The sequence below is a fragment of the Melitaea cinxia genome, chromosome 2 (genome assembly GCF_905220565.1).
Source record: "Melitaea cinxia chromosome 2, ilMelCinx1.1, whole genome shotgun sequence".
NCBI lineage: Eukaryota > Metazoa > Arthropoda > Insecta > Lepidoptera > Nymphalidae > Melitaea > Melitaea cinxia.
This window is the reverse complement of record NC_059395.1, coordinates 19,483,749-19,496,158: the sequence shown is the minus strand read 5'-3', so window position 1 is coordinate 19,496,158 and position 12,410 is coordinate 19,483,749. Positions and strand designations below refer to the sequence as shown.

Sequence of the window (12,410 nt, the reverse complement as noted above, 5' to 3'; positions counted from 1 at the left end):
TTACAAAAAAACAACATTCACCGCTCGCCGGCCAATCCCCACTGCTATTCCAGGATATGACCAACTAGCTCATCGGGATATTGTGAGGGAACCTATCTCACAGACTCTTAATGGATGTGCCTTGACACAGGAAACCTTATCTCCAAATGATAACCTAATAGAACAACTCGCCAACATTCTTATTAATATTATCTCCCGGTTTAGTGACACCGGACTACCGAACAAAACTCTCACCAGCTTGACTCAGCTAACTACTCTATTGTCCAATAATGGAAAGCAAGCTGATCCAGTGGAATAGCCGTAGTATCAGAAATAAAAAACATGACCTTATTCACTTAATTAATATTTTCAACCCATCAATTCTAGCTATCCAGGAAACATGGTTAAGACCTGGCTTTCGCTTCAGAGTTCCCGGTTATGCATGTTTCCGGGATGACAGAAATGATGGCCATGGTGGAGCTGCTTTATTTGTCTCCAATAAATGTATATATTGTCATGTCCCTCTACCTGTACATAGTGAACATATAAATGTCGTGGCCGTCCGCTCTTCTAATATTACTTTTGTGTCAGTATATCTCCCTAGAACCACTTCTTCAGCTTTATCCGAATTTTCATCTATTATATCTTCACTCCCTGCTCCCCTTATAATATTAGGTGATTTCAATATTCATCACACCTCATGGGGATCATATTTTAATGACAATATGTCCCCACTACTACTGGATCTAATAGATAGCAATAACCTGGTAATACTTAATAATGGTTCTCCTACCCGACGTGTCTCCCCCCTACAGAATCCGAGGAGTGCAGTTGATCTGTCACTGTGTTCCCCTTCAATATCTCCTTCACTCTCTTGGGCAGTATTACCCAGCAGTTTTGGTAGTGATCATTTCCCAATAACCATCTCGATAACGTATTCCTCCAGATTAAATGTTATTACCGGCCGGCCCAGATTCAAATATAAAGTGGCAAAGGCAGATTGGTCTAAATTTGCATTAACCACCGATAATGAAGTTAGTCATATTCCACCAATCACCTGTGAGAATGTTCACTCTCAATATACTCATTTTAAAAATGTGTTTATACGCTCTGCAGATACATCAATCCCTTTAAAAACTACTGAAAATCATAGACGACTGTCTCCTCCGTGGTGGGATGCAGAATGCACTACTATGTGTAGGCTCCGTAAGTCTGCTGAACGGTCGTATTCATCATCCATGACTATGGAAAACTTTCTTAATTATAAAAAGGTGGCAGCGGATGCGACTAGACTATTTGCTCAGAAAAAGAAACATGCGTGGTCACGCTTTTGTGAAAGTCTGTCCCCGGATTCCCATTCCTCTTTGGTCTGGAATAATATCAGAAAATTTAGGGGGTCATACTTTGTATGTGATTCTCAACAGTCTAATGATACATCTGTGTGGATAAATGCTTTCGCACAAAAGTTAGCACCTTTATCTGCCCCAACCTTTGAGGAATGTATTACTCATATTTCTGCGTCCCCTCAACCAACAGACTACTTCGATTCGCCGTTCTCTATGGAAGAGCTTCAGTTAGTGCTACATGTTCTTCAAGACTTCTCTCCAGGCTTAGATGGGATTCCCTATTCTTTTATTTTCAGAAGCGGTCCAGCAACTCGAAGTGTATGCCTAAATTTTATGAATGCCATTTACCAATCTGAGGTCCCTCCTGAAGAATGGCGCACTCAAATTATTTTGCCCATTTTAAAACACGGAAAACATAGCTTAGACCCCAATGGATACCGCCCAATAGCTCTCTCGGCTACTTTAGCAAAAATTCTAGAGCACATGATTAAAAATAGACTGGAATGGTTAATGGAGAGTAAAGGCGTTATATCTAAAACTCAGTTCGGATTTCGAAAAGGTTATAGCACCACCGACAGTTTAGGAACTTTTATAACCGACATACGCATTGCTTTTTCGAAGAATGAATCAGTGGTAGGATTGTTCCTTGATATATCATCTGCATATGATAACGTGCTTCTTCCGATACTCAGGCAGAAAATGCTCCAGCTGAGTGTTCCAGTGAAGATGACTAATTTTATTTTCAACTATCTTTCTTCTCGCTCTCTCATTATCTGTTCTCAAAATTCTTTTCTACCCCCTAGGTTAGTATGGAAAGGATTACCCCAAGGCTCTGTGCTAAGCCCTCTCCTCTATAGTATTTATACATATGACTTAGACCTTTCTATTAATTGCTTTTGCAATGTTCTCCAATATGCAGATGATATAGCAATGTACATTTCTTCTAAGAATATTTCAGATTGTTCCACTCGCATGAACTCTGCCGTTAATTATTTAAATGATTGGCTGGATAGACATGGCCTATCCATTTCAACGGAAAAAAGTACAGTGGTGGTTTTCTCGCGCTCTAGATCCATCCAGAATATTAGTATTTACAATAATCTTCAGGTTTTTCCAATGAGGAATTGTGTTAAGTTCTTGGGGGTTTATCTTGACTCTAAGATGAACGGTACTCATCACATCAACCATATCACTCAAAAATGTGAGAAGAGTATAAACATTCTTCGCGCCCTCTCTGGTGTATGGTGGGGCTCTCACCCATATACCCAGAAACTCCTATACAATTCTCTGGTTCGTAGTCACTTAGATTACGGATCGTTTCTCCTTGAGCCATGCAGTAGAACTTATCTGAAATCGCTAGATAAAATTCAAACAAAAGCTCTTCGTATTGTTGTAGGTGCTATGAGGTCATCGCCCATAAATGTTCTTCAAGTTGAGTGTGTTGACCCACCACTTCAACTTAGAAGGCAATATTTATCTGATAGGTTTGTATACAAAATTTTTCAATCTACTTACCACCCACTTATTGACAAACTTCATTATCTGTCACAGCTAGTTTCTTCCTCAAATTATTGGGTGCACAAAAATCTTCCATGTCTTGTGATAAGCTATCGAAAAATCGCTCGCCTACCTTGTCCCATCTTTCAATGTCGACTTAATCCTCTATTTGAGACGCCTTTTAAATCTCTTGTATTCTCTCCGAATATAATATTAAATTTTCCAATAGATAAGGGTTCCATTCTTTCCAACTATCAGTTTCTACAAATCATTAATGAGCACTTTAGAGATTGGCTGCTTATTTTTACAGACGCTTCCAAATTGAATGAGCATAGTTGCGTGGGTGTAGCAGTGTGGATTCCGAGGGTTAATGTGATTTTGAATTTCAAGCTCCTAGCTATTTCATCGGTTTTTTCAGGAGAATCACTAGCTATCCTAGAAGCTCTCTCATTTATTGAATCCCACCAATTAGATAAATCCATTATTCTCTCGGATTCTAGAAGCTCTCTGGAGGCAATTGTTTCTAACCAATTTCACTCAAGAAATAAGTTCCCAATAATATTAAAAATAAGGCAGTTACTTTTTGATTGTCATTCTAAAAATATTCAAGTAGCGCTGGCATGGATTCCAGGCCATAGTGGAATAGCTGGTAATGAGAGTGCGGATGCCTATGCTAGAGAAGCTTCATCATCAGGCTCGCTAAGCCAGTATAAAGCACATTGCCATGATCTTTTACCACTAGCTAGAAAGAATTTAATAACTGAGTGGAATACCCAGTGGACTACATCTAGTAGGGACAGAGGCAAGCATTATGCCTCCATCCAGGTTGAAATTCCGGTTAAACCATGGTTTTTTAAATACAGGAAAGCAACAAAAACCGTCTGCTCAACAATCTGCCGCATGCGACTTGGACATTGTTGTTCTCCTGTATTTTTAGCAAAAATTAGAGTCCGGGACCACTCTATTTGTGAGTGTGGTTTGGATGAAGGCACATTGGATCACATTTTCTTCTCTTGCCCAAAAAACCGTTCTTTATTCGACTATCTACCTCCATCTATTCCCCGTCCTATCGATTTTAAATCTATTCTGTCGCATGTAAATACTCCCTTAGTAGATATTTTAAGTACATTTATTTTAGATAACAATATTAAAATGTGATGTTTTTTTCTAACATACTAACATTGGTTGTGTTTGTCTTTTTTAGAGGAATAAGTGGTGTGAAGCAAACCGTACATAACCTTGTAGTATCACAACGCTAATCTTACGAGCAGAGTCTTCAAAGTAATTGATGGAAAACACTCTGACTTTGGCAATTCCTATGGGAGTCCAATTATAAAAGAAGAAGAAGAAGAAATAGGCCCGATGAGCACTTTCGAATCGTCATTTTACAAATTAAAACTTTAAAAATAAATTATTATTTTTGTAAAAGTAAAGCTACCACCGATTTGGAATGTAGATTCTGCAGAGAAGAATCTGCAAGAAACTCCACAGTTACTCTTTTGAAAAATAATATATAAACTATGTTTTAGTACAAAATTAGTAATATCTTGCATGAAATACAGCGTCACTAAGTCCACACATCTTTATCAACTATGTAATCCAGCACCGAATAATAAACTTTGTCTATTATTTTTTTTAAATAAAACTTCAAATTTATGTTGTGACAATTCCAAAATTGCTTGTGGAATTTTATTATATATGCGAATACCATAACCTAGAAAAGAGACATTTACTTTGCGCAGTCGGAAACTTGGAGTTACAATTTTGTAACATCCGTAGGGAGACTCGAGCTCCAAGATCGTAAACGCCGCGAATAACCCTTTTTTGCAAGATAAATACAGTCTCAATATCTGTAGCATTACCCCAAAGAAACAGGCCGTAAGACATAACACTATGGAAATAGCTAAAATAAATTAAACGTGCAGCGACAACACCGGTCAGTTGTCGCACTTTTCTAACTGCGAATGCGGCGGAGCTGAGTTTACCATTCCAGGATGACAAATGGGAATTCTACTGAAGTTTTGAGTCCAAATGTATCTCTAAGAAAATTGTAGTATCATTGACAACAAGCCTCTCGCCATTTATTATAAAATTGAAATTTGGATGCTTAACATTAGGTAACGAAAACACAACGCATTTGGTTTTTTTGGCATTCACAACCATGTTGTTTGTTTTAAACCATTCTTGAATTCGCGACAAAGAACTGTTCACGTCAACATAATTTACTTTTTCCCTATCAACTTTAAATATAAGAGATGTGTCATCTGCAAATAGCACTATATTACAAATATACTTAAAATAAAAATGGCAGATTATTTATATATATTAAAAAAGAACCGGGTTGAGAATCGATCCCTGTGGAACGTCCATTTTTAGCACAGATCCAGAAGACTTCGTTCCGTTTGTTAATGAGATTAAGAGCTTTACCATTAACGCCGTAATACTCAAGTTTACTTAATAAAATCTCGTGGTACACGCAATCAAATGCCTTTGATAAGTCACAAAATACACTAATAGCATTTGGCGACCTCTCCCAAGCATCATATATAGAGAGAAGCCACACCAGCCTCTGTTGTAAAGCGACCTCTAGTGAAACCATATTGTTCACTGTGAAAAATTCTATTTAAAATGGAGAAGAAGTTGGTTTACTATAATTTTTTCAAAAGTTTTACTTAAGGACGGTACGATTGAAATGGGTATAGACCCATTTCAATCCTACAGGATCACTTCAATGTCACTTTTTAAAATGTGGTAAAACGTTGGAAAAAGGAAGTGAGAAAAGGAAGTGAGGGTACCTCTGTGGTCGGTATAACATTAGGTCCGTACAACTTCAACTTTAAAAAATAATATAGACGATTGATTAAGGAAAATAGTGCATCCGAACACGTGTCTAGATCTATTTCGCGAGTGTGAGTGTTATTTTAAGCCAAAGTGTTCAAAAACTACCCCAAAAACATTAACACCCTTAGACAGACTAAGCTTTCCGTAACGTTTTATTGGAGTGCAAAAACTGAATAAACTGTGATTTTAGTGAAAAATAGACCTAAATAAGCCATTAAAGTGGAACATAATATCTTGTAATACAAAAAAAAAAAAAAAAAAAACTGTAACTATATTAAATTATTAATATAAGGTTTACAAAAGTATAAAAATAACTTGTGAGGGTGGACTTAAAATAATTTGTCAACGTAATTTAAAAAAGTACCTAGTTTACGAGCCAACAAGGATTGTATTATACACATAATTTACAACGATCTGTAAGTCGTATGTGGTCTAATATAATACAACAACAAGAAAGAATAAATATCGTTGACGAGCCCAGTTCAACCTCGCATGAAGTGAAGTGATAAAAAAAAAATATATATATTATTTTGTTTTCTGTTTGAGAAACTTTGTTTACTAAAATAAATATCGATTATTGTAATTAACCCAATCCAAGATGGAAGAAATAAAAAAGATTTTAGAAAACATGAAACAAGACATACGACAACAAAAAGCCGAAATGTTAGAAATGAAAAAAGACTTGATAAATACAATCAATAAGAATATTAATGAGAAATTTAAACAATTACAAGAAAAAAATGAAGTTATTGAGGGAAAAATTCAGGAACTGCGTGCCATAACAAATAATTTTGAGAAACATATCAGACGAAAGAACTTGGTCATGTTCGGAGTGGAAGAAGATGAAAAATCCTATTATGAATTAGAGGATAGAATAATTAAGATAATAAATACATACTTCGACGTTCAGTACACCAGCAACAACATAGAAGATGTTAGAAGAGCAGAGAAAAAAGGCAATAAGGTTAGACCCGTCATAATATCATTTAGTACAATGGGCCTAAAATTAAAAATTCTGAAAAACGGAATATGTTTACGCAACACAAATTATTATATAAAAGAGGACTTTACACTGGAGGTCCGAAACAAGCGCAAAGAGTTACGAACCCAACTTAAAATAGAAAGAGACTTGGGTAAAACAGCATTTATTAAATATGATAAACTGATTGTACTGGACAACATTAAAAACACCTCAAACCAATATACAAATAAGAGAACCCTATCTGAATCTCCAGAACTTCCTACTATCAACCACCAAAGAGGAAAACAAATAAAAAAACAACCACTAAAGAAAAATAAACCTGCCAACAATAAGGACTTATTTATACAAAAATAAAGATTAACTTTCACATCCACAAACAACAACCAAGACCATCGCAACAAAATACAATATAGCCGCCACAGACAAGCCCTCCTCATCTATATCTCCCAGTCCGGCCGGTCACTGAGGGAGAGTTTGACCATAACCCTCCAAAGAAATACAGACAAAAACTGGATTGATGTAGCAAAGATGAAAGAATTTTAGCATTTTTTGGAGGAGGCTTTTACCCGAAGGGGGTCCATACATAATTTATATACATAGTGGATAGTTGCTAAATGAAAAAAAATACTAATGAACGGAATGTAAATTTGTAAAAGGCAATCGCAAAATCTATTTACTAAAAAATATAGTATATATTGAAATTTATTGTAAATTTATATAACTGAGTTGTAATTATTTATAATTGATTTGTAAAAGTAGTTATAGTTGGTATGTTATTGTTATTGCTTTGCTTGTTAGTTGTACTGGTATCAATGGTTGGTAAAAAAAAATTGCTTTTAATATATATGATTTGTATAAAAACAAAAAAAAAAAAACATAAAAACATGAACTGGTTGGATATATTGATTAATTTGTATGAGAAATTGTAAAAACCAAATGTCAGTGACAGTATTAATATTTCTATAATATAACTGGTTGTTAAAGTATATAACTGTTTGGTAATTATATGTAGCTGATTGGTAAAGTATTGATGGTTATGGTGAGGATTAATGTGAATAATGTATAATAATAACAATATATTGTTATTATTATACATTATTATTTGCAGATATGAACTGAATGTATTGATTGGTTAGATAAGTAATAGTGAAAAATCAAATTTTTCATATATAACTACAATGATTACCTATGATGTTTTGATATTTTTACTGATTCTTCCAGTACCATTATATTTAAATCTTTTGTAATTCAGATATGTATGGAATAAATAAAGCTTTATTATTATTATTATTATTATTAAAACGTTACTATATTTTAGCAAATCTGCACCACGCAATCTGAGCCCACTTTAATAGCATTGTTAAAACTTAGAGATAAGTACGGAGTTAGGTCATCAATGATAGTACTAATTAATTTAACTGAAATACCCCACAGATCATTTGTTTTTTATGTTAATTTTCTCATCAAGAGAGAATTTTTGAGCGCAGTGATCGGAAGTTAAAACAGTTATATAAGATTTATTGTAAATTTCGATATTACAAAATACGTTATCTATACAAGTAGAAGATGTCTTAGTGACTCGAGTTGGTTCACAACATCTGTGTGTTAAATTAAATGAGTTAAACAAATTAATTAATCTACTTCTAATTAATGTGTCCTTTAACATGTCTACATTAAAATCACCACACACCAAAACATATAGCACCATATATGTCAAATAGCGTTATCCACAACTGGTGAAACAGGTCCTAATGGCTAAATGTACAGACTACAAAATAAAGAAATGTTTGTTTTTATAACGAATTAGAACTTTCCAATATATTAAAAATTTCAGGCCAATTTCATAATACGTTTCACACACAGGAAATTTTCGATTAATAAGTACATTAAAAAAATCTAATAATCGTCTCTAGCGTAGCCTATAATCTATATTCAATTTTATGGACGAAGTTTTTTTTTGTGATAACATTATTAGTTGTCAAACGCTCGGATAAAACATCAATACATAATTTATTCATTAATTTACAAAATTACATTTAATCTTTTGTAAACATTGTGAATTTGTCTTTGCTTAATAAAACTGTTTTAGTCGTAAAAGTTAAAGCATGGTTAATAAAATAAATACTTATTACAAGTGCCAGAATGATTTCGTCTTTTATTGCGTATCTTAATTTAAATTTCAATAAAAAATTATATTAATTAGGCAGTGGAGTTATTTTCCTTTTTCTCTCACGTTGGTCGTGGTTCATAAAAATGTTCAATAAACCAGAAAATATATTTTCTCGCCATAAGTTTTTTCGAGCCGATGAATTTGATGACGAGTTGAATGATTTATTTAATAAAAAATACCAATTTCGTTTTAATGCCGAATGGAAGTTGCCAGACCGGGAGTCCTGGTTTTCAGCACCACCTTGGAAAGTTAAAGCTCTTGAGTCGCAAAAGGTTCGATTGAATTTCCATAAAAGTCAATTGAATGACTTTAGCATCGAAGAGTGGAGTAGCCACACGCGACGTCGGAATCCAGCTGGAGAGGTCGGCTGGAAGATCAGGTGTTTAATAAATCCAGAGTTTTTGACGCAAGCCTGGACAAAGTTCTATGAATGTGCTTGCACATACAATGTTGTGCCAAAGGAAGCAAGTGTGGCTAAGGAGATGGTTTCGCTTCACCTTTGTGAAGCGCCTGGAGCATTCATAACATCTTTGAATCATTACTTACAATTAAATCATCAAAATATACAGGTAATTATAGAAATAATAAAAAGATATCATTAAAAAAGTTATGAAAGGCTTTTAATAACAATGAATTAATTAATTCTAATTTCAGTGGAAATGGGTTGCAAACACTCTCAACCCCTACTATGAAGGTAATTCTCCTTCCAGCATGATCAGTGATGATCGCTTCATGTTTCATACTCTTGACAACTGGCATTTTGGAAAAGACAGCACTGGGAACCTTATGGATTGGGAAAATTCTCAAGCTATTATTGAAAAAGCAAAAAGTCTGGGAAAGGTAAAAATATTAGTCATATATCAGTGAATAAAATTGTTAGCTTTTTTTTTATTAATATGCTTTTTTGTAGGTTTTGCTTGTTACAGCAGATGGCTCAATTGACTGCTTGCAAAAACCCGATGCTCAAGAAGAGGTTACTTCACCTCTGCATTATTGTGAAATAGTGACAGCACTTCAGTGTCTGAGTCCCGGTGGAACGCTTATATTTAAATTGTTCACAATATTTGAACACTCAACAGTAAGCCTGCTCTATCTCATCAATCATTTATTCAAGGAGGTAAATATATACAAGCCGGTGACCTCACGCCAAGGAAACTCAGAGGTTTATGCTATTTGTCTACAGTACAAGGATAATATTAATTTGAATAATTATATCTCTGTGCTGAGGTCGACTTATGGCACAGATCTCTACTCTAAAACAGCTTTGTTTCCTTTGGAAATGATCCCAGAGTCATTTTTAAAGCAAATTGAAGAATGTTCTTACTATTTCTGTTCCATACAATGCCAAGTAATAAACAGCAACCTACAAGCATACTTGATGCAGAAAAATATTGCTCTACATAGAGATATAAAAAAGATACGGGCAATTGTTGCCTCAGAATTCATTTGGAAGTACAATCTCAAGCCTATCTTGTTTGAGCAAGAGATTTTGAAAGGGATATTACATGAAGAAAATAAAATAAACACAAATCCAAGGTACCACAGGGGCTCATACACCGAGAGACAGCTTTATTCAAAAATGTCTTTGAAGGAGAAATTAAAGAACTTGAATGGCTTCTTACAAGCGGAACTGTTATCAAACCCATTGATCCTAATCAACGAACCAATCAGATGGATGTTAAAAGAGGATAATCTTAAGATTGAAATTAAATATACACACGGACTACCACTACAAAAAATAAACAGTTCTAAATTTATATTTGTTCCTATTTTCAAACTTTATCAACAGATTCTAGCTGAAGAGGAATTCAAAGAGATTATACTTTACAAACAGTCCAAAGGGCAAGTAAGCACATTTGACGACTCCAAGAGTGAAATTTCAAAAATTTTGGTGATGCCAGAGTACAATCACAATGACAGTTACAATGTATATGAGAAGAATTGTTTCAAGTTGTTGCTCAGTATTATAATGGAGATGGCGACCGGAGAGTCTCTTTTATTAAAAAATTTTAACACCTTGACTCATTTCAATGTTAGCACACTCTTCATACTTTCTAAGGGGTGTTTTGAGAAGACTGGTTTTGCATCTTGCGGAAGTATTGTTTTAAACAATTTGCAAGATAAATCTTTATTAAATTATCTTAATGTTATTAATATTGAATGTGATAAAGTACGAAGTGATAATACTAAAGATGTTCTGAACACTCTTCCAGTTCAAGTTACAAATTTCGGGGAATTTTTCAATAATATTGTCTTTTATAATAATACTTTCTACAGAAATAAATGTATGGAATACTTGTACACAATTGAACAATCGCTATAAATTTATAATACTACTTTAATAATTCAATTTTAAAAGCATTTATGATGTCTGTAGTAAAGTAATATTTTTTTAACTAATTTATTCATGTGAGTTAAAGATGTATTCTCGTTGTTCTCTGTCATCAGTGTATTAAAGATTTTCTGAATGTTGTTCTGCTTTTTACTCTATCCCTTTTTTAACCCATTCCCTGCGGCGATAAAAATTACGCTTATTAGCCAGGTGCGGGAAGGTTTTCGTCGCGAACGCCGATGGGCGTCCTCCGCACCTCATTAGGATAATATGGGACGCCGATCGGCGTTTTCAGCATTGTGCAATAAAAATGATCATTTTAGCGCTGAAATCTTAGAAAAAACTACAAATACTCCAAACGTGTGGTACTTTCACGATCGTGTTTGATGTAAAAAATAAATTAACATTAATTAGGATTTTTTTGTGAAGTTTTTGTTCTTTAATAGTTGGATTTTGAAATTTTGGAGACTATGGCGATAAATGGTAATTAAATTATTTTAATTATATAATTATACTTCACTTTTAAACTACAGTCTCATATATTTTAGTTTCAACTGATAACAACGGCTAAATTATCATTATAAATTAATATCAGAGGTTGCAAACCTTTTGATTACTTTTATAATTTTATTATTATGATCCAATTCGTCGACATTATATAGAACGGACAAGTTTCAAGTTGTTAAAATTTTAACTTCGTAAATATTTATCTAATAATTTATATAAAAATGAGTAGATGAATTCATACATGTTTATTTGTTTCCAAACACGTTAAATTTTGTTGACTAGTGTTGTCAAAGGATAACTAATTAAGTGATTGATACAATAGACTGAGTAATTTATTCTCATTAAAACGGGAATGATTCTATAATTGATCTAATTTATCCTTTATATTGTAGAATAAGCTTTAACTTATCTAAATATGTGTAAGTTAAATTAATAAAGTTCATAATTAGTTAAGTTAATAAATAAAACGTCCAAGGATTTCGGCTTATAGTAAAATCGCGAATAAAGTAAGACTCACGGTCTTCCCGAGCGTTCGAAGTTTCGAACTGAGTTTAAAATCATTTTTATCATTATTATTTCTTTTGCCAGGTCTCTTTTCATTTCGTTAAAGAATGTCACAATATGAATAACCGTACGCGTTTGGGCGCTTAAGCGGCGGAGGAGAAGCAGTACTAATACTCTACTACTACTACCTCTATTATAGAAAAAATAATATTAACTAAATACATTAAGGAAATATTGCAAAAAAACCATAAT

At 33.8% G+C, this 12,410-nt stretch overlaps 1 protein-coding gene across 1 annotated transcript; it reads left to right on the top strand.

Annotated features, from left to right (window-relative positions):
- Positions 1–8,898: 8,898 nt before the first annotated feature.
- LOC123662513 (cap-specific mRNA (nucleoside-2'-O-)-methyltransferase 2) lies at positions 8,899–11,287 on the top strand. The gene is made up of 3 exons (XM_045597358.1): positions 8,899–9,384; positions 9,470–9,655; positions 9,726–11,287. The coding sequence occupies exons 1-3, from the start codon at positions 8,899–8,901 to the stop codon at positions 11,136–11,138; spliced, it is 2,085 nt and encodes a 694-aa protein (XP_045453314.1). The 3' UTR covers positions 11,139–11,287.
- The last annotated feature ends 1,123 nt before the right edge of the window (positions 11,288–12,410 follow it).